Consider the following 20,183-nt stretch of genomic DNA (forward strand, 5'->3'; position numbering starts at 1 on the left):
GATTAGTGATGTGATAGACCCAATTAGTGAACACAGTCCTAAAATAGAAGGGAAAGCAAAGGATTGGGATTAAATAAATGCAGCCTATAGGATGACTGACAGACACGAGGACAAAGTTCAAGTAGGGGAAATAGGCAAGGAAACCAGAAGAGAAAGCATGGCCAGTTTTGTCTGGGATATGGTATGAGGCAGAAATTGGGCCATAATACAGATATATAAGACCCTTCCAGCACAGTTTTCCGGGGGTTGCTCAGATAGGACCTGAACATTTTGTGCCTACTTCTGCTATTGGACAGCCTGTGCGAGGGAGACTGGTGTTTTTCTGTGCTGCCTGTTTCTCCTCTGAACCCCTATAATGTTGCACTGGCCAGCAGGGAGGGCCTGGCTGTGGGGCCGGTGCTCCTGGTTACCTGTGAGCCCCTGCTGAAAGGCACCTCCTCCACAGGACCCTCTTGCGCCCTGCTCATACGCTGCAGCATGAGAGAAGTAATGTGGCTTGGAGCCACTCCCAGATCACCAGCCATGTTTCTCCCACAGCTGAGTTTTCTTAGGAATCTTTCCTTCAAAACAATGTTTACTCAACTTGATCCTGCTTACCAATGTGAGGACTGGATCTGTTCTTTATTGGTGCCATTTCCTGCTTTGTATGAGGTTGATGTGAATATAATTTCAACTATGATTTTCCTCCTTATTGTCTGATGACTTAAAATAGTGCTGTACTTTCCTCCTGAATGTCTGGACAGCCTGCATGTCCACTAGGCACTTTGGAAAAAGATTCTCAAAGAGAAAGTCTCAGAAGCACTATGATTGCAGAAGATATGAAATATTTCAGCAGCACCATGAAAAATGAATTTAGACAACTTTAATGGAAAGTGTATGGCTGAAATGTAATCCTGATGACATCTTTTTATTATTGAATCAACATAAATTAATGGTTTTAAAATTCAATATTCATTTTTTTCCACTGAATTTAATTCAATATGGCCTATTTCCAGTTGTGAAAAGTCCATAATTACATTAGATAAAATTGTTCAGTGAACCCAAAATAGATTTTTCCCTTTGTATATTAAAGATACACAATCTCATTTTAAACTACATATTGAAAAGAACTCCTTAATTTGGCACTAATACCCTATTATTAAAATGATTAAGTCACTTTAAAATGAAAACTTGTGAGAAGGGATAAGGAGCCCTGAAATGAGCAGCAGGGGAAGAGGGAGGGGATGCATCAGTAAGTTAAAGCAGAGCATTTAGAGTTGCTATTTCCCATATGGATGGTGCTGGGAAAGGAAGCACAGTCAAGTGGCTCTGGTGATGCCTCAGACCGTATCTTAGCAAAGAGCAGTACGTTGAATCTCTCCTCGTGAGCACTCTGATGGAGAGTACAGGGGTCCCTACCTGCTGTACAACTGTCACAAATCCACATGGTAGATTTTTCATGACTCCAAGAACTGTTTCTCACATGGTTCTGAAAAACCTTCAATCCTTCGTTCACAACTTAAATTTCCAACCAGCTGTAGAGCCAACTTTGTCACAAGTAACACTGTCATGCGAAAGTAACACTTCTATAGTCTAGATTCTGTTGTTCTCTTTTGTTTATTTGCAATTGTTGTATAAAATGCCATTTAAAATTGGCTAGGTGAAATGGGGCATCTATCCTAATGTTGACCAAGTTTCTGTGTATGAATGACACAGAAGTAGTGAGACATGGATACACAGCAAAGCAACTGGACCAGACTACTAGGAAAGGCTGTCATCACATCATTGACATCGTGAAATTTAGTAGTAACTTGAGCTTACGTGCACTACTGTCCAAAAACTTTATTACCGAACTTCAGTACCATGATTTAGTAACCAGGCTCATCACAGTAAAAAAAGATTCAGAAAGGTTACAAAAGCTGCACTTCCAAATTTAAAACACTTTTACAAAGGAGGAAGGACAAATCTGCTCAAAATAGAAGGTGACAGTTGAATCTACTGCTACAGTACTGTTTTTTTTTTTTTTTTTTTAATGCTGACCACTTTGATGCCAACCTTCTACTAGTCACACCTATTTTTAGAATAATGAAAAAATATAGGAAGTTAAATGGCACCAACTGCTTTGGGGAAAATGAGATGCAGGTCTTCAAGCAAAGCAAAAAGACCACTAGCATTTTGGGTGGGAGGGCAGTAATACAGTCAATAGGCAGGTGGAGAAAGGGCTATGACTATGGTAATCTGTGGCAAAGCAAGGTGACTAGCAAGGCTTCCTGGTTTCATGGACACATTACAGTAAATACCCTCAGACTATAACAGAGCTACTACTGGGGAGGGGAAAAATCACTTTTTTTTTTTTTTTTTTTTTTTTTTTTTTTAACACAGAAGCAACTGGAGGAAGGCTGGGAATTCTCTCTGGTAAGAAAAAAAATTTTTGAAATTGTAGCCCTTTCATAAAGGACTGAACTTTTCACATAGCCCTGGATTAGCAAAGTGAGCCCAGTTTTTCTATGCTGTAGCTCAGACGATCTCTATCCAATTTACTCCAAAGACAGCTTTTTAACTGGCGTCTTTGACTCAGCCTCAGACACGTGTGGCCTTTTTGCTGCTTGCGGCAAAGGAGCCAAAATCTGGAGTGAGTGCGTGACTGCAAACTGTTCCCGCAGGCTGCTGCAACACTAGGTCTGCTCAGCTCAGCACTAAAGCAAAGCTAGGCAAAGTTACCAGTGATCAAGCTATGAGCACCCCAGGAGGAAGAAGAAAAGGGCTTTTTGTTAAACATACAGAGGCTGGCAGGCTTTCAGGTCACAAACACTATGAACAATACAAAATCAAGGCTGTGAGGAGTTCTTGGTCCATGTCTTAAAAATAACCAAATTTAGTAAATTTGTACATGCTGAGTGCATTTTCTTTTCTCAAGCAGTTGGGCAGCCACTACAGCCCACTTGCGATACTAAGAAGCAGCCTGTTTCTTGGGATTACTCAAAACCTGCAGACTGCTTAGCCAACTGAGAGCTTTTCCCCATGGTTTTTTTTTTTTTTTCTTCTATGAATCACAAAATGTGTTACCCAGCTTTTGGATTAAAGAGCAGGGGAAGAGAAGAGGAGGAGATAGTGGGGCTCAGGCACATAATAAGTGTGGCGCAGAGGGAACCTTGTTCCTGTCCAGCCTCTGTCGGAGTGAGAACAGTACCATGGCTCCTTCCCAGGAGTTCAGACCAGCCCTGGTAAAATGTTATCTACCACAACAAAACCCTTTGTCACAGTACTTACAAGTGCAAAATGCAACTTGCCTCAGTTCTTACATAATACCCTGGATTCAGAAAATGTAGTTCTCTGTAAGTCCTCCTGCATCATGCAAGCTGTTTACCATTTGACTGGCTGTGCCATAGAGTAATATGCTTTCTCCGCTTAGTTCTGAATATAGCACTAACATTTAAAATGGAGGTAAATTTGCTTCAGAAGTGACGCAGCAGTTCTGTTGCTTTGAACATGAGAATAGGACACTTGTGAGTCTTAATCTCACCTCACTAATGTCTCAGTCCTCACACGAGCTCTGCAAGCTCAAGCTTACTGTAGCACAGAGGCCTGAAACTGCTTAAAAAGTGATCTGACTCTCTGATGACTCAGTGAAGAAGTGGGGGTTGTCTGCTGCACTGAATTATGTCCCTGTATATCTGAATTTATTTAAAGCATGCTAGTCACAAAATCATAGTTCTGCCCCATCCTCCTTCCAAAACATTGAAATGTTAAACTTCCTAGACATGCTATACTTGTCCTCAAAGGTGGGAAACCCTTTCCAGAATTCAGCTTCTTGAAACATGTACTATACAGGAAAAGATGTGGAACAACTCTTTTGGGAGATAATCTGTTTATGGTCATTGAACCAGCAATACCTTTTCTTTTATTCTTTCCTTTTTTTTAATGCCAAGTCTCTTAGTAACAAATGGTTCTTTACAGTGTGACACAGCTTTGATCCTATTGCGCCAAGACACGTTTCTGTGTTCTGTGAATTTTTTTTAACTTTTTTTTGTTGCTATGATGAGCAAATGGGAAAGAGTTAAGCAGACAGTGATGTAGCATAATCTACAGCAGTTCTGTTGCTGTGAGTTGTGAAAGCTATGAACAAAGACAGGGCAAATGAGAGTGAGCTCCTCTCTTTTTTTTCTTTCCTCCACCCCAAAACTGGGATGGGAAAAGACAGTATATAAAAAAGAAAGTGACAAACTCCTTTTGTAGGATACAAAATATAGAGAAGATGATTGGACACATCACTGCAAAGGCATTCCTAAGCCAAATTTAAAAAGCACAAAGCCCCTTTAAAAAATAATCAGTATACAATGACAATGCAAAAGGAACTCGAAGGAACTTTTTTTTAAAAGAAAAACTTCTGAGTTCATAGTTTCATGGTTTGTATTTTTAAAAACCTAATTCACAAAACTATGTACTCTGACCACCTCCCCCTTCTGCAGAAAAGTCAATTTCTGCAAGTTCTAAGTCCAGTTTTATAGTCTCAGTTGTACAGCATTAACAAATGATTAGCTAATGCTGTTAATTTATGAGGTCCTGGAGCTCCTCATCAGTCAGCTCATTGACTTCCATGATCTTTTCCAAGTGCTCCATGTACCGTGCATGGTCTTGCAAAAACTGCGGTACCCTCATGTTCTCAATCACAGCTAATTCCTTCAGGCGGTCCACGTCCTCATATGAGATCTGCAAGGAAGCAGATGGGTTAATATTGAGCTATAGTCCTGTTACATCTGTAATTTCTCTGTTGTGGCTCTAAACTCCCTTTTGCAGATAGCAAAATATTTTAGAGCAGGGGGATTTAAAAGCTTATCAGAGTCCTTTGAAAGCAATCCTAGAGCATGAGTTACTGTGTTTCTCAATGGAAGAAAAATGTAACCCTAACAAATGCCTACATGGTTCCTGATTCAGCTTTTGATTAACTTAGTGAACAGTCTAGTGACCTGAATGTGAACAGGACTGACCTACAACAGCTACAGCAATAGGGAGGGAAAGGATGGAACACATATAATTCTTGGAGTTCTCAAAGAGGTGGAAAGACTGACATGAGACTGGAAAAGATGCTGGGCCAAAGATCAAGGAACTAGAAAGGGAGTGCAGAACAGATATGGAACAGGAAACAGGCAGGCATGGGCTCTGGAAAGGTCCAGAAAGTCCAGCAGTGCCAGCTACCTGAACTCCTAAAGTTTCACTTTCACCAGCAATAACTTATTTGTGCTTATGTAAAACTAAATTAAAACTAACTACAGCATGGCCAACCTTAAGCACTCCAAAATGGGGGGAGTGGGGTGGGTGGAGATTGGGTTTGCCTCTTGGCATCAGAGGCTTCTGGGCATAGCCACAGCATTTTCAAACTTTTCAGCCTACTATTTTTTCTAATAAAAGCTGAGATTTTTCTCACAGTTAGCTCAAGGTTTTGTGAATGATAATCCAGAAAGGATGATTTCTTTGGCTGTGCAAGGCTGCACAAGCTGTCCTGCAAGCACAGAAGTCTCCTTGGGCAGCTATCCAGTGTGATGAAATTTATGTGGTTCCGCTTTGTCTACAAGCTGTGCATGCTGGGGCCCCTACAGGCAGAAGCATATGTACTGGCAAAAACATAGGCCTGGCTGTGCTTACTAGCTGGCAATTCTGATTTCCTCAGGGCATGGTGGTGCCAGGTGGCTTGAGAGTGGAGCCTGCTCCTTCAAACCTTTCTACCCTCTGTTTCCTCTGAGGAGCTGAGCACAATGCTGTCAGGGTTCCCTGGAAACAGCCTGCCTGCCTAGCAGGTGATGGTTCCTATTCAGAAAAGATGAAAGCAAGCACTGATGATCCACCTATGCACAAGGGACATGGAAGGGCTCTTTGGAAAGGAAGGAGGGTCTAATCCAGATTACTAAACCTGATTCATAGGAGCAGTCAAATGTGGGGTGATTATCTCACCGATAATGGGAACAAACTCCAGGAAGAGAATGAATTTGCATCTGAACACTTGTATGTTTTCTGGGCTGCAATGATAAGATGCATCCTGATTTAAAAATGAACATGCGCCCATGCCCAGGCAGACAGCCAATATGAAGTCACGTCAATATGAAGTCCAGCTGTTTGAAGAGAGTGTGACATTTCACCCTGATTAATGTATTTAGAAGTGGACAGACAGAACCTATACGAAATCATACCATCTCCTCTCAGTCTGGAGACATGGCACCAAATGAGATTAAATATTGACCTTCTCTCCTTTCCCAAGTATAAATCTACCTCTTTTCCTCAAAAAAGGAGAAAGAAAAGGACCCTTTCCATCTCATATTTATGTTCAGGAGTTTCTGTTACTGCTGTAACCAAGAAATAAGCATTTATGATCAAAGGTATGGTCTGAACAGGATGCATTTCACTGGTCATAGCAATTTCTAAAAATAACTAAAGTTGACATTTTGAGGAGAACATAAAAACATAATCTCATCCTACTATGGTAACATGTTGTCTTCCTTACATGTAATTAAAATGATTTTAATTGGTAACAAAGACTAGGCTAAAATTGGCTCATTTAGGCTTTTTCTAATGTGTTCATGTTCTTGGAAAACAAAACAGCAGGTGACTTTTTGCTGCCTTTGCTTTTTGAAACACTTGTAGTTATTCAGTACTGAGATGCCTCCAATATCTGCCTTCTATTTCTCTTCTTTAATATCTGTATGTGATTATTAGATGAAGGTTTTGCAAGACTTCCCATATTTGATTCCTTAACTACTGCAAAGCTTTGAAACTGCTCCTTCTCAAAAGCATTTTTTTCTCAGGCTTCAGCATCTCTTATTTATCACCCTGCAGGTATGCAGAACAGCTTGCATGAGTGCATAGGCGATGTTCTATTTCCACATATTGCTCTCTTCAACACTGTAAGTAACGCCAGAAGCAGCAGAAAGGCATGACTGCCTGGGTCAGCCAGATCTCTAGCACTCAGATGAGAACAGAGGACACAGAAACTTCAGGATGGCTCTCTCTTAAATACATTTATATGAGAAACCAGTGCTCTGATTTTATGGCTGTGTTAACTTCCTATTAAAACGCAGAAAGCAATTTCTTATCAGCAGTATAGTTGGTTGCTTTTGTTTCCTATTATGTTTGTTCCCAGGTTGTATTTGGAAGAAAACAGGCCTAAGGTAAACATGCTGAGAAAGATGAACTCACTTGTTACAACACAACAACACTAAGAATCTTTGAAAAGCAATGAACATTTTCCCACTAATTCCTGGGCTTCCCTATGTTTAGATTTCAGTACTTTTTCTTCTAAGCTGGAAGACATGCCAGCTTAGCTTCCTTATGGAACACCCCAATACTTCTTTTCTGCCTTAAACAAACAAACAAAAACACCTTTAGAATGGTGAGGAACTCATAACAACCACAGGCTAAATCTCAGTGAAAGTTTAATATTCCTCTATGAACACAGAACTTGCTTTTCTTGAGAGCAGGCACTGCTCTTACACAGACCTCTTCAGTTGGATTGCGGATGTGTGCAGTAAAAATATTCAAAGTAGTGCTTAAGTTCCCTTGATTTAGAAGCTGTGAAGTCAAGCACTTACAAATGAGCATACTGCTAGAATGAAATTGTTTGAAAACCCTTAATTTGCACACACTGCATTTGGATTATGACTGAATCTGTAATTTTATGCGGTATGACTTACATGATGTTTTTGAATGGGGTTGACAATATTGCAGTCCCTCAGAAGGGAGAAAGAGAAAGTGGTGCAGGAATGGAGTGTGTGTTCAGCACAGTTTAGCAGATTGAAGTTGTGTGGAGTTAAGCATGCTTAAAGCAGAAGGAAGTTTCAGAGAATAAAGCTGCACACTTCTTTGAAACAGCATTTTTTCTTTTTTTCTCCAGAGCTCTCCAACTTCGTTCAGTTACTTAAATAGCTCTGCTGACCCATATGGATATTTCTGACACTAACAGGTAAAACTTCTTAAGTATGAACCAAAAGCCTGTATCATAATATGCCATCTCCCTTCATCACCCAAGGTCAATAGCAAGCAGGAAGCAATGTTGCTACACCAGCTCTCAAACCAACCAAACCAGTACTAACTTGATTCCCATTTTATGTGAGTTTGAACCCTGCTTTATGAAATGTGGAACCCTAGCAACCTAACGATTTAGTTCAGGAAGTCTCTGACAAACCTGCACTACTTAGTATGGATTTGAGAGAAAACAAACTTGTCCCAGCCTCACATTTAAAACTGAGGATGGCAGTCAGGCAGAGAACACCAAGAAGTGATAGAATGGATGGAAAACATGTTCTGTGAATTTAGAAGTACCATGTATTCTGGAAAAAGAGACACTGATTTTCAAAAAAATATCAGAGATGACATCAGAGAGAGGAAACAGGGATGGAAAACCCAGTATCAGCTCTCCCTTTGTGGTGGAAGGGGAGGTGTTAAGATCAAACTGTGAATGTGATGTGCTGCTAGAACCATCACCTCATCTAGCATCTGTCCTGCCTGCCCGAGGCATTCCACTGTACGGCAATGCAGTTAATACCCTGATAAACCTTCCTGAAGTGTAATCAGATGCCATCAAAAGGAGGAAAGGAAAGCCTGAGAAATATGACTGTAAAATCATAATCTGATAAGTGAGGAACGAGGAAAACCTGGCAGTAATTTTTAGGACCTCAAAATATTTGTAACTTGTGCTTTGTTTACATCATGTACTATACAGAACACAGAGATTTCTAGCTCAAAGTAAAGCAAAGGGCAATGGCTTGCGTAACTCTTCACAGGCAACCTTACTAGAACGATGCAGCTGCATCTTTTGAGTAAGAATGAGTCCACTCACCTTTCCAAGGGCTGTCAGAAGATGGAAATCAATGGACTCTCTGTATCTCAGGATTCGAAGGATGCCATCCAAGTATACCTGATCCTTATTGAAACAGCCTAAAAGGAGTAAGATTTATTCCACTGCGTCAGTTTGTTCAAGGTGTATTTTATGAAGTCATTATTAACAGAACAATTGTATTTCTTAAAACTACATATTTATGTCTCAGAGACTGAAAACTTTCTCAAAACTAACTAAAAGGCTAAACTCACTAGCCAGAGAAAGAAAACAAACACAAAAGACAGTATCTGTGAATATCTGCAGCAACACTTCTTGTAACAGACATGAAAGGAGGTCAAACTGAGTCTTAACTTCTTTATACTTTTATAACTCCCACTTTCAAAAAAAAAAATCCTTTATTGACTCAATTTCACAGTCATAAGAATGTGTATTTTCAGCCTTATTTTCAAAAGCATAAATCTCGTTGCCTTATTTTAAAAAGTGAAGGGTCCCATTTCTCACTTTTGCAAAACTTTTACTGTGTGACAGATGCTGAATGAGCTCTGTGCATACTCCAGCCACATCTGTGAGGAACAATGATAGATAAAACAGAGACCCACCTGGCTGTGATGTGTCGGTCCACCCCCTCTTGGCTCGTACGCAGTAATCCCACCTAGTGTTAGGGTCCTTGACAAATTTTCCTACGTCCTGGAAAAGCTGACTGAAGGACATTTGGCTAGCCTGATACACTGTGTAGTAGAGGAGGGCAGCCCTCCAAAGAAAAGGGTCCTTGCGGAACAGGACACTGTGAATGCTCGCTAGCCCCTCTTCCGTAGGGTTGATTGGTTTTAACCCATGTTTTCTACGTCCATTCCAGTTGCACCAAGGCTGGCTGTTGTTGTTAATACCCCGAAAATAATGAGTTCCTGAAAAGAAAGGAATATAGGACTTAGAACAGTAACATCCACTGATTCAAAAAATGATAAGATACTGGAGGAGATGCCAGTATCAGGACTCAACTGGTAGCACTGGGCAGTGGGAAAAGTGCCAGCTTTGGCCACACCTACAACAGAGAATTCTGCCAGAGGCAGAAAAACAGATCAGCCCTATTCTAAATGGCAGCAGTGCAATAATTCACCTGCTGACTGCAAGTGAGACTTCCAAAAATGCCTAAGGAATACAAATCTTAGCAGGACTTTGAGTTCCCAAATCCGTGAAAAGAAGTTTTCAAGTGTCTTATGTGCTGAATGCTTCTAGGATAGATCAGGCTTTGTGGTGAACAGAAGTAACGAGAGGCAATGAAGGGAGGGTTCAGTGGCAGCAACATTGCCTCTTGAGGCTGATTAGAGAGCCCTACTGCAGCCTTGGAAGAGGTTGCTGTCCACTTCTAAAGTGAGTAACACTGGCTCAAGGCAATCACAGTGCTTACTTCTCAGATGAAATTCAGCAACTAGCCAAGTTTACCTGGTTTTGTTTTACTTAATTAGAACAAAATTCACTGAAAAGTTTATAGAAATTTTCCATGGGGCTGGGCCAACCTTGTGTAACGCAAAATGGAGGCAATCTTGCACAGGTTTAGGGATCGCTGTGTACGTTCCTCATACTTAAAGCATGCCTACATTAGCAAGCAGTGCAGCATACTAGAAGGGACTGGTAAAGTGAAATGGCGGGTGTTGGGGCTGAGCAATCCCACTAGCTGTGTTTCAGGGTCTTTACTCCGGACTAGCTCAGGGTTGGTCTCATGAACAAGATGCCCCTGAGCAGTAACACTGCTGTAGTTATGCCCTGGAGCGTAGCTTCCATGTTAGCATCATCTGAAAGGATTATACTTTGCCTGCTCCGAGACTGCTCAGCGATGTGAACCTTAGTGCATGGATGGCTGGTAGACTCGCTTTGAAAGCTCACTCCTGATCTGACCTGAAATGTTAATGTAGATACATCCTAGGAATCTTAAAGCGGATGTCTTCCTTCTACTATGTGGTGCACTTATAAATAGGCTTCTTCTCTTTAGCACACCTACAGTATAGGTCGTTTAAACAGGGACATTCCCTCCTCTTGTGTAAGTCCAGTACCTAGCCCATTATGGCAAAGTAATTAAGAATGCATGCATGTACTCCCCTTTGTCTGAAGAACTGCTGTCATGCTCATACCAATTTCATGTCTCAGCATCCCTTCCAGCCAGTGCTCTCGTGCAGTGGAGATATTGATAGTGAGAGTGGGACGGCCATTCACCACTGTCATTGAGGCTCGAGAAAGCAGGTCCTCCGTGAGATGGACCACAATCTAAAGATGAGAGAGTTCAGGTATCAAAGAGCTCTCTTCTTCTTCTTCCCCTTCCTGCTTTATACCTTCCTTTGGCCCTTCCAATATTTCATTTATGCTTGGTCCCTTGCCCTTCACAAGTCTTCTGAGCTATTGGCAGATTTTCCATGTGAGACATTTCTGACTCCATTGAGATATTCTAGCCACCTGAAAACCTCAGAGACCTTAGTGGGACTTAGCATGATGGTTAAGACAGGCAGATATGAGACTGCAAAATTTGAATATGGTAACATTGACCAGACTGGGAAGGAGAGGAATCAAATGCAGAAAGTAAACTAGAGAAAATTACATTTTTTAAAGTGTGTCTAATAATCTTGGAAGTATTGATAATTTTAAAATATTAGATAAACACATACATTGACTGGATATCTGCACACTTAACAGTCTCTTAACTTTTTTTAATTGCAATTCTGAAGTCCCAAGAAGGAGGGGGAGAAGCACTGTGTGCTTTGTTTCCTCATCTATAATGCAGACTTGAAATATTATTCAAATATTGGTATTGTTTTGTTTTATATAGGAATCGAGCTCTCTCCTGTTTTTCTTGGAAAATTAGTAATCAAAAAAAATGACACAGAAGGAAACTAATTCATATTGATATGTTTTGGTATCTGAGTTTTAAAAAGAATTTTTAAACAAGTGGCTGGGAAAGTCAAAGAAAACTCTCTCTTTTGAAGATTAAGCAACTTTCTCGCCTCAAGAAATGCTTAGAGAAGGTCCCCAGAGTACAGCTCAGATGAGTACAGGAGAGCGTACCTACAAGACAGACCATTTTTACTATCAAAGTTAACAAAAAAGGACCCAAGGATCAGAGGCATTAACATGACCCCATTGGTGTAGACTTCTCTATATTCAAAACCCTCCATTCAGCTCCAAGTTCAACAGAAAACAATCAGTCACCATAAAAATCTTATTAAAATGAAGGAAAGAAAGGAAAACCCTAAAATATTTAGAATCTAAACTACTAGTACTACTTAAGCCTTATTAACATCTGATGTCTCTCTTCTCTTCAACTACTGAGAGCATTTACAGCGTATTTTAGTCCATACTGAGCAGGATGTATTAACTGTACTTTTGCAGAAGGGGAACACTTGATTAAGACAGACATGGGATGTTTTATGAGGGTGTAGGATCCTGCTTCCATAAAGGCAAAGAAAGATAAACAGGTACGCAAAGGGAAATAAAAGCACAGCAAAGACCAAAAATGTAAATTTTTTCTGGCTTGCTCTAACCTGAAGCCTTGGAAACCCACAGTTAGAGAAACAGGTAAAGTTTGGCACCAGTGTCAAACTGCAGTCTCCCAAAAAGGAGTGATGAGTGTAACAGTCTTTCCTGACATTACTGCGTTCACTAATCAAACCTAATTTCCCATAAACTAATTTTTGTCTATTGATCTCCCGTTCCAGACTCCTCTTGTTCACTCCCATGATCTCAGAGTCTTGGACTGCGTCAGCTGGCATTTTCATCTGCAATAATTCTGTTTTTCTACATTCAACTTCAGCTGACTTTTCCAAACAATTCTATGTAACTCAGTCAAACTGGATTTTTTTTAAAATCCTGAATAACTGAGAAATAGCTTTTATGCACACACCTCTAGAAAATAAGGTTAAACTGAGGAAAAAACAGCACTTAAACCAATTCAACAAGTCAAAGTTTTTCAGATATTTTTATTCGCTTATGTCACCTTCATTTGTGCAACTTCTCACAAATCAGTCTCCTGGGCTGCTGATTATTTTTCTTGGCCTTCTCCTACCTCTCTTACATTCGGTGTAAATAATGTAATACAAGAGAAAGGATGGCAGAACTGAGAAATAAATGGAAATGTGCTATTCCAAACAGCCAGAAAAAGAGAGGAGGAAGGGTGTTGCTCCTGGGTACTCCCAAAAGAGATGAAATTAAGAATGAGCATATATGAGTCAGGAAACAGGCTCAAAGAGATGGCTGAAGCATTCACAAGGAACTTGCATCATTTGGATTGTTCAAAAATTCAATTGAGCACAGCCATTTGAAAAATATGATGTAAGGAATATTCTTATAACTATGGAGGAAAGGCCTCCCAAACAGCCTTTTAGTTCCCTTCCCCATGTAACTTTTAACATCTAAATAAATGCTTCTTTCCTGACCCAGTGCATTACCTACCTCACCAAGACAGCCTTCTTTCACCATGTATTTCCTGACATGATTCCAGATGCGACTTTTGGTCAGCAAGCTGCCTCCAGTGGCCTGTTCAAATTTTTCATAGCTTCCATATTTCTGCAGTGTCCGTTCCATAATGTTAATGGACTATAAAACACAAAGGTATAGCAAATATGTGTAAGCCTAGCAAGTGTTCTTGTTCTCTCTCTTTCTCCCTCTCTCCCCTCTCTTTCTGCTCTCCTTCTCTCTGTTTTTTTTTAACTCATTGGGAGTCACTATTGAACTGTAGTCATTACATGCAGGCTGACACACTCTGTAATCAATTTATATAATCTTCAGACATGCATTAATGCCAAAGTACTGAAAAAAGATTCTGATTAACTCATCTTGGACCCACATACATCAACATGACACAGATGATTTTCAGCTTAGTGAAATGACACCCATTTTTTCTGTAATTCAGGGAAAATGGTACAACTGGCTTGTAAATCAGACATAAAAGGCCACAAGGAGGTTGGAAGGTTAAGTTGTTAGCATGTTTCTTTTATGGTTTTCCAACAAACTTTATAAATACTATCCATTACCATCATCTCACTTCATTTCTTGGTATTTTATAATTTAGAAATGCTGAACCATGATTGAACAGATGTATAACTATAATTTTAAGATGAATATTTTTACCAAAATGCCTCCTTATGATAAATCCTCTGTAGCATGGATGTCTGTGTTTCAGAATGGAGCAGAGATAATGGAAACTTCCATTTAAGCCAAAATACTTCTTTATAACCCAAACAATGAAGGAGGGAAGTTCCATTAGGCAAATAAAGCAGTAACAACTTCAATTCTCTTATGTATTGCTGCTGGAAGAAGTGTGTGGAGATGGAGCAGAATGCCTGTTTTATATAATGAGATCTGAACTCTGTGTGTGTTGAAGATGTTACTCATGGGGTGTGAAATACTCATTTCCAATGAGCTATTTCCCAAAATATCATTTCACATCCTTAAAAGAAAATACAGTACAGAATATTTTCTTACCCAGCAGTAGCCCAGCTAAGAAAACCACTTTATTCTCAGATATGACAACAGAAGCTCCCAAGAACCCCAGACAGAAAAATATTACTGATATTACCTTACAAAATGAACACTATTGCTAAGAAAATACCACTAATGATGATGGTGGAAATCTTGCAGACTGAATCCCTTTCTACACTGTACAGTCAGTGTATCTATGTACCAAATGGATAATATGGTTATGCTCTTTGTTTACAGCTGTGTAATTCTGACATTGTCAGATTGGCTTATTGTCCACAAAAATAGGATTAATTTTGTATCTCTCACAGTGACTAACAATCCTCTTTTATTTCATTTTTTCACGTTGAAACTAAGCAACCTGCAGTAATTGCCACTGAAAGCCATAAATGCTAGTCATGATGTATTCTTAAAGTCCTGTAGCTCTTTGATGGAAGAAATATAAATTACCTGAATGCCAAATGAATACCACACTTAATTTTTGTTATTTCCTTTTCTGCCTCTCATGTTTCATATTAAATTTGAAGGGTCTCCTGGTCAGATCTGAGAAATTTATTCAAAAGTGGAGGAAATACCGTAATTTACTACCTTAGCACACAAAAAAGATGGTTAGCTTAAAGAAGCCAGTCATTGTTGGAGGTCACATAATCTGGAAGCAAAGAAGCTATCATCTACCCTATGTCACTGCTGTGATCTTTCTTCCCTTTGCACCTGAATTTCCACATCAAGTTTTTCTTTACAAAACTCTTCTAAGTCATGTGAGCAGAGGGCATAAGCTGGAGAGCAGTAATAGTGCATCAGAAAAAGGACACAAGTGGAAATCTGCTGCAAAGATTACCCTTGGTTACTCCAGGAGCTATACAACCAGTTCTTCAGGTACAACGTAGCAGCAGTATGATACAATACTAATGCAACATGTCCGAAAAGCCACAGTACCTGGCCTCAAGAGAATGACTCTAGCACAAACAGGCTCAATAAAAAGCCAACCAGAAAACTTATATGAAGCCTATCTCTTCGCGCTGCCTCCTGCATGGGCAAAACACCCTATTCACCATGCTAATCCCAGCAGTAGTTTCAGACCTGTTAGGAGCTTAGCAGCAGTTACGCACTAGTCCCACCCTTGGCTGGGGTAAGATAGTCCTGTCCTCAAACAACACCCTCAGGATGCAGGATTGCCAGGAGGGGCTCTATGTCACCACTCAGCTTCGTGACATTTGGCTAGTGCCCAGGATCCAGCCCACTTCTGGCAGCTGAGGGCCCGCACTTGCTGAAGTTGGCAGGAGTAAGAACTGGGTGTTACAAAGAAAGGCAGCAATGAGGAACGGATTAACTCTTCTTTTCTAAGTTTTCTTTATAAGATCAGGCGCCTGGATGTCTGAACAGAGGTATCGTAAAGAGGGAAGTGCTACCATAAAGCCTGAGAGACTGAAAACCATTTGCCTTTGCCGCTCCCTGTTACAACACCGGAGTGACCATGTGCAGCAGCACAGCACAATGTGGTGTTATACAGCCCCACGTAGCACAGAAGCAGCTAACTCCCACACATATCAACAGGCACTTTAAACACATTTAATTTGGCTGCTTGCAAAGAAAACAAATCCTACTGCTACTAAAGAGGCTATGGAACTGCCACAGTGAAAGCTACCACGGATTTCTGCAACTTGGAAAAAAAAGATTTTTCAAGAATATATCAAAAATAGAGGACACATCACCTCCTGCAAACTGGGTAGCTCTAGCAATCACAGCCAAATGGCATCATTTCACGTTCCCGCTATTTTAGGTATTCAAAAGAAGTTCAGTGCTGTTAATTTTACTGTTAATCCCGTTGATTTATTGTACAGAAATCTGAGTAAGGAGAACAGTACAACTGCACTGTAGACCTATCCCGACACCTACAATGTAAATGGGATGTTGTTTCCAAGTAACTTCCCAGGTTTTACTCTGTGAATGCATGGCTGTGAATGGGACTAATACATAAAGGTTAAGAGAGGTTTATGCACGTTAGTAAGTAATGTATTTTTCTTGAGAACATGCATGTCTAAACATTGCATGTTATTTAAAAATGCTCTCAGACAAATGAAGCAAACAGTGTCTAATCTACATATTAAAAGGAGGAATGCATGAGTCCCTCGAGCAGGGCCTAATGTTTCTGGAGTCTAAAAGCACCTGCTTTAAGCAATTTGCTTTTAGCAAATTCTAGGATCAAGGGCAAGGTGTAGAGAACAAATCAAAGCAAAATCTAGTTCTTGGTTCTTAATCTGACAGGGAGCTTGTATATTTTCCCAAAGGATTTTTTTTAGGTGAATTACTACATATGAATTATTGATTTGTTCTAACAAGCTTTGGCTATTTTGTACATTTTTCAGTGTCTTTGCAAATGCCAAAGTATTTTCCTGCCTTACACAAAATCCTTGGTTAAAGAAGCAAATCAAAAATGCCTGCTCTCTGTCCCAGGAATAGCTTATTCTCAGCAGGCAACCTGAATAACTCAAAATAACAACTCTTCAGTTTCTTTTGCAAGGTGCCAAGTCCTTAAGATATTAATGTCACCCAGCAGTTGTTTGGTATATCTGGTTTCACTGAACAATTAATTGCTGTCATTTGCTCACTTTGAAAGAAGTCTCTGAATTAATCACCTAGCATGAAATTTGTTTTCACTACCATGGACATAAAATTTCAATGAAGTGTATAACTGACACATGAAGCTAAGCCCCTACTTATATTCTTTGATGCTTAAATCCTTTTGAATGTGCATCAGTAATCTCCATTCTCCAAGAAATCTGATGCCCAGCAGCACCATATTTTATCTCCCAAACCTCTTCTTTTTTCCTTTTCTCCTCCCCTGGCCAATTCTCTCTCTCAGTAATAAATTCTAGAAAGATCTTCAAGGATATTGAGATGCTGGAAGGGAAGTTTTGAATGAGATTTGCTAGGTGGTTCTGTCAGCTGAAATTACCTACTGGTTATTAAGGGACTAATTCTGTCACCATTAATAACTTCTTACGGATCAGAGTACTCAGCATACTCAGCAACAGGGAACTGAACTTCACTGTACACAATCAAATGGGCTCCCACAGAGGCACGTGGGAACCTGCCTACCAGGTCGAAGTCTAAAGCATTCTGTCACAACTGTGTCAGCTTCACAGTAATAATAATGTATTGTTATAATTAATAGTATTATATAAAATTGCAGTGAGATGAGGAAGCAAGATGTAGCAGGACTACTTCAGGCTGAGGTACTGTCAAAGCCTGAATGAACTGGCCTCATGAGGCCAAAGCCAGAGAACTGCAATTCCCTGACCAGCTGCAATATGCTGTGTCAGCAGAACCCGTACTTTCGGAGACATGTCTTTCTAAGTTTAAATGTACTTTGTACAACTGTACAGCATGGCATTGCCCCCCAAAAGTTGTCAATAAGGCAATTTAAAACACAGTAATTCCTGTGGTTTTAAATTCTCTGAAAGTTACTTAGTGAAAGAACTGATGCTGGGATGGATAGCATTTTCAAAAGTGGCCAGGATTTGGTCCTTACCATTTTAAGGCATCTTAAGCCATCTTTCAGAAAGTATGCTCAGGCTAAATCAATAGTAGTAAATCAGACAAGGCCAGGGCATTGGCTCAAGTGCTGGAACAGGATCATCCACAGAGCTTAACTATTAGCATGCTCCCGGACATGCTTTTGTCTTGGGCTAACTAGCACGCTCTCACGCAAAGCTTGACCATGGCTGAAGGGTAGTACAGGCAACCATGTTTCCAACAGAAGTGGGAACAAGGCCACTACATTTTGGATGAGGAGAGTTTAGCCATAAGGACATGGCCATGTCCTGGTACTTGCCCTCAGGGCCAGAGAGCAGCTCCTGGCTCTTTTTTTTTTTATTAGTATGGGCGCATCTTTGCAGTTCCACTGACTTTACTGGCTCTATCCCATTCAAGCAGTAGGTAACATGGAAACTGAAACAGTTGAGAGCAGCAGCTAAATTCTAGCTGTTTTTGAACAGTGATGAGTTAAGAAATCACAGAGAAAGTAAAAAAAAACTTGGAAATCGTGACTCCTGTACTCCGCTTAAATTGCATGGCTGACTTCAGTTCAAATTAAAAGCTAGAGATGCAGACTCCTTATTTTCCTTCTTTTCTTCTGGAACAGGTCTTTTTAATGTATTTTTATTGCACAGGAAGTAGGAGCAATTTATAGCACTGGAATCATTGCTAGTGGGGGAGTGTAGGAGTAGAAGTTTGGCTTAGTTCATGTTAAATGCTGCTGAGAAAAATTACTGCTGCAGTCATTTCACAACATGTCCTCTCCCTGTCTTGGACTGGTCTCAGTGTGGCTTCAGAGAGATGCCACAAACACAGAGCTCAGTCTGCCTCTGCACAAACCAAACACTAGGTCCAGTTCAGCTTTATCACAAATTGCATGAAAAAGCTTTTCCTACAACGTGATGACAAAGCTTTGCATGGAGAAGAGACCAATAGGGAAAATGAGAGCGAGATTCTGCCACTGAAAGAAGCCAAGAGAATCAGTGAAAAAGAGAAGTATTAGGATTAAAGAATAGAAAAGATACTCTATATACTTTATGAAGAGTAAGAAAAATATGGAATGCTGACCAAAGTAGAGCAGGGATGGATGAGTTCAGGTTTGATAAAGCAGAGGAGTGTTGATGCAGAGCACTGCTGAAACCATTTGAGAGCAAGGAGACAGTTTCTTCTCAACATAAAAGCTCATAAAAATAAGGGTGTTTAAGAAGGGCACATAAGATGTATTAATCTGTTCAGTTTCAATGCTGTTTATAAGGATATGTTACTACTATGAGAGAGACAGCTTTATGTAGGTTTGGGGGTGTTATTTCAGAGGACTTTCCTGCTGTAGTCAGAATGCAGGTATTTTCTAAAACCACTTCATCACAACAAACAGTGAGAAAATGAACACTGAACATGCATTAAACTTTCTGTTTGGCCTTCAATGACAAGAAACTTTCTCGTACTGAAACCCCCACACACACCAACAGAGGCAACATTAGCTTGGGAGTTGGGAGCCAGAAGTTCTCAGCCCTCCTGTCTGCCTCCAGGCATGTTGCTGAACTCCTTCCCATCTGTTTAAGTTTCTTCTAAAATGCTATGGGACACCTGGATCAACAACACAAGGTGAATAGCAGGTTCTCAGAGATACATTCCCATAAAAAAGCATCTGAAAGTCCACAGACCCACACTGCCACCTTGCACCTCAACCTGTGCACTGATGTGACTTCAACAACAGAAGTAGGTAGACAAAGGGCACCTCCTCTACCCCATATGCCACGCTGGGTAACCTATATCCTGATGGTTCAGCCACCTCAGAACAGATGACGCAAGTCTGAACCCCTGCAGATGGAGAGAGTCATTAAGCCTGGTCTCCTCATTCCTGAACAAGTATTCTCACTGTTAGGAATTTAGTGATTGCCACTATCACCTTTTCCCATGGCTCTGTTTCAAAAAAAACAGAAGGAATCCTGGTAGTTCCTTCCAAGAGTGCCAGATGCTAGCTCTCCAGTGGGTGGAAGTGTTACTCTGCATCCTCCAACAAGCAATGAAACAACCACAAGAGCCATCACACACGTACACACATTCACACACTCTCTCTGCTACTGGCGTACAAGTCTCTGGAAGCGGTAGATGGACCTAGCACTGAGATGAGAACTGTCACCAACAACGCTGCTGATTTTGACACTTGCCACAACCACCCCAGCTAATGGTGGTATCTGAGGGGAAAAGGTTTGGGATTTTTTTGGATCCCAAGCACTGAATACGACTTGGAGACCCCTCACTCAGGGTTCTCTACTCGTCTCTGAGGTGACGTGAAAGAACTCAGGTGTCGCAAGAGCTTGCTAGGAAATGGCAAAATCCAGAATAGCATGTCAGCTCTTGCCTATCTCAGCAT

General features: G+C 40.5%; 1 protein-coding gene across 1 annotated transcript in view; it reads right to left on the minus strand.

Annotated features, from left to right (window-relative positions):
- Positions 1 to 875: 875 nt before the first annotated feature.
- The window catches only part of MATCAP2 (microtubule associated tyrosine carboxypeptidase 2), a 34,827-nt gene continuing 15,519 nt past the window's right edge, over positions 876 to 20,183 (minus strand). Inside the window, exons 3-7 of the mRNA XM_026102143.2 lie at positions 13,244 to 13,387; positions 10,936 to 11,068; positions 9,406 to 9,711; positions 8,807 to 8,904; positions 876 to 4,689 (exon numbers count right to left, since the gene is read on the minus strand). Of these exons, the coding sequence (XP_025957928.1) occupies positions 4,528 to 4,689; positions 8,807 to 8,904; positions 9,406 to 9,711; positions 10,936 to 11,068; positions 13,244 to 13,387 (843 nt within the window). The 3' untranslated portion in view covers positions 876 to 4,527. The remainder of the gene's footprint in view (positions 4,690 to 8,806; positions 8,905 to 9,405; positions 9,712 to 10,935; positions 11,069 to 13,243; positions 13,388 to 20,183) is intronic.

The sequence above is a fragment of the Dromaius novaehollandiae genome, chromosome 2 (assembly GCF_036370855.1).
Source record: "Dromaius novaehollandiae isolate bDroNov1 chromosome 2, bDroNov1.hap1, whole genome shotgun sequence".
Lineage (NCBI taxonomy): Eukaryota > Metazoa > Chordata > Aves > Casuariiformes > Dromaiidae > Dromaius > Dromaius novaehollandiae.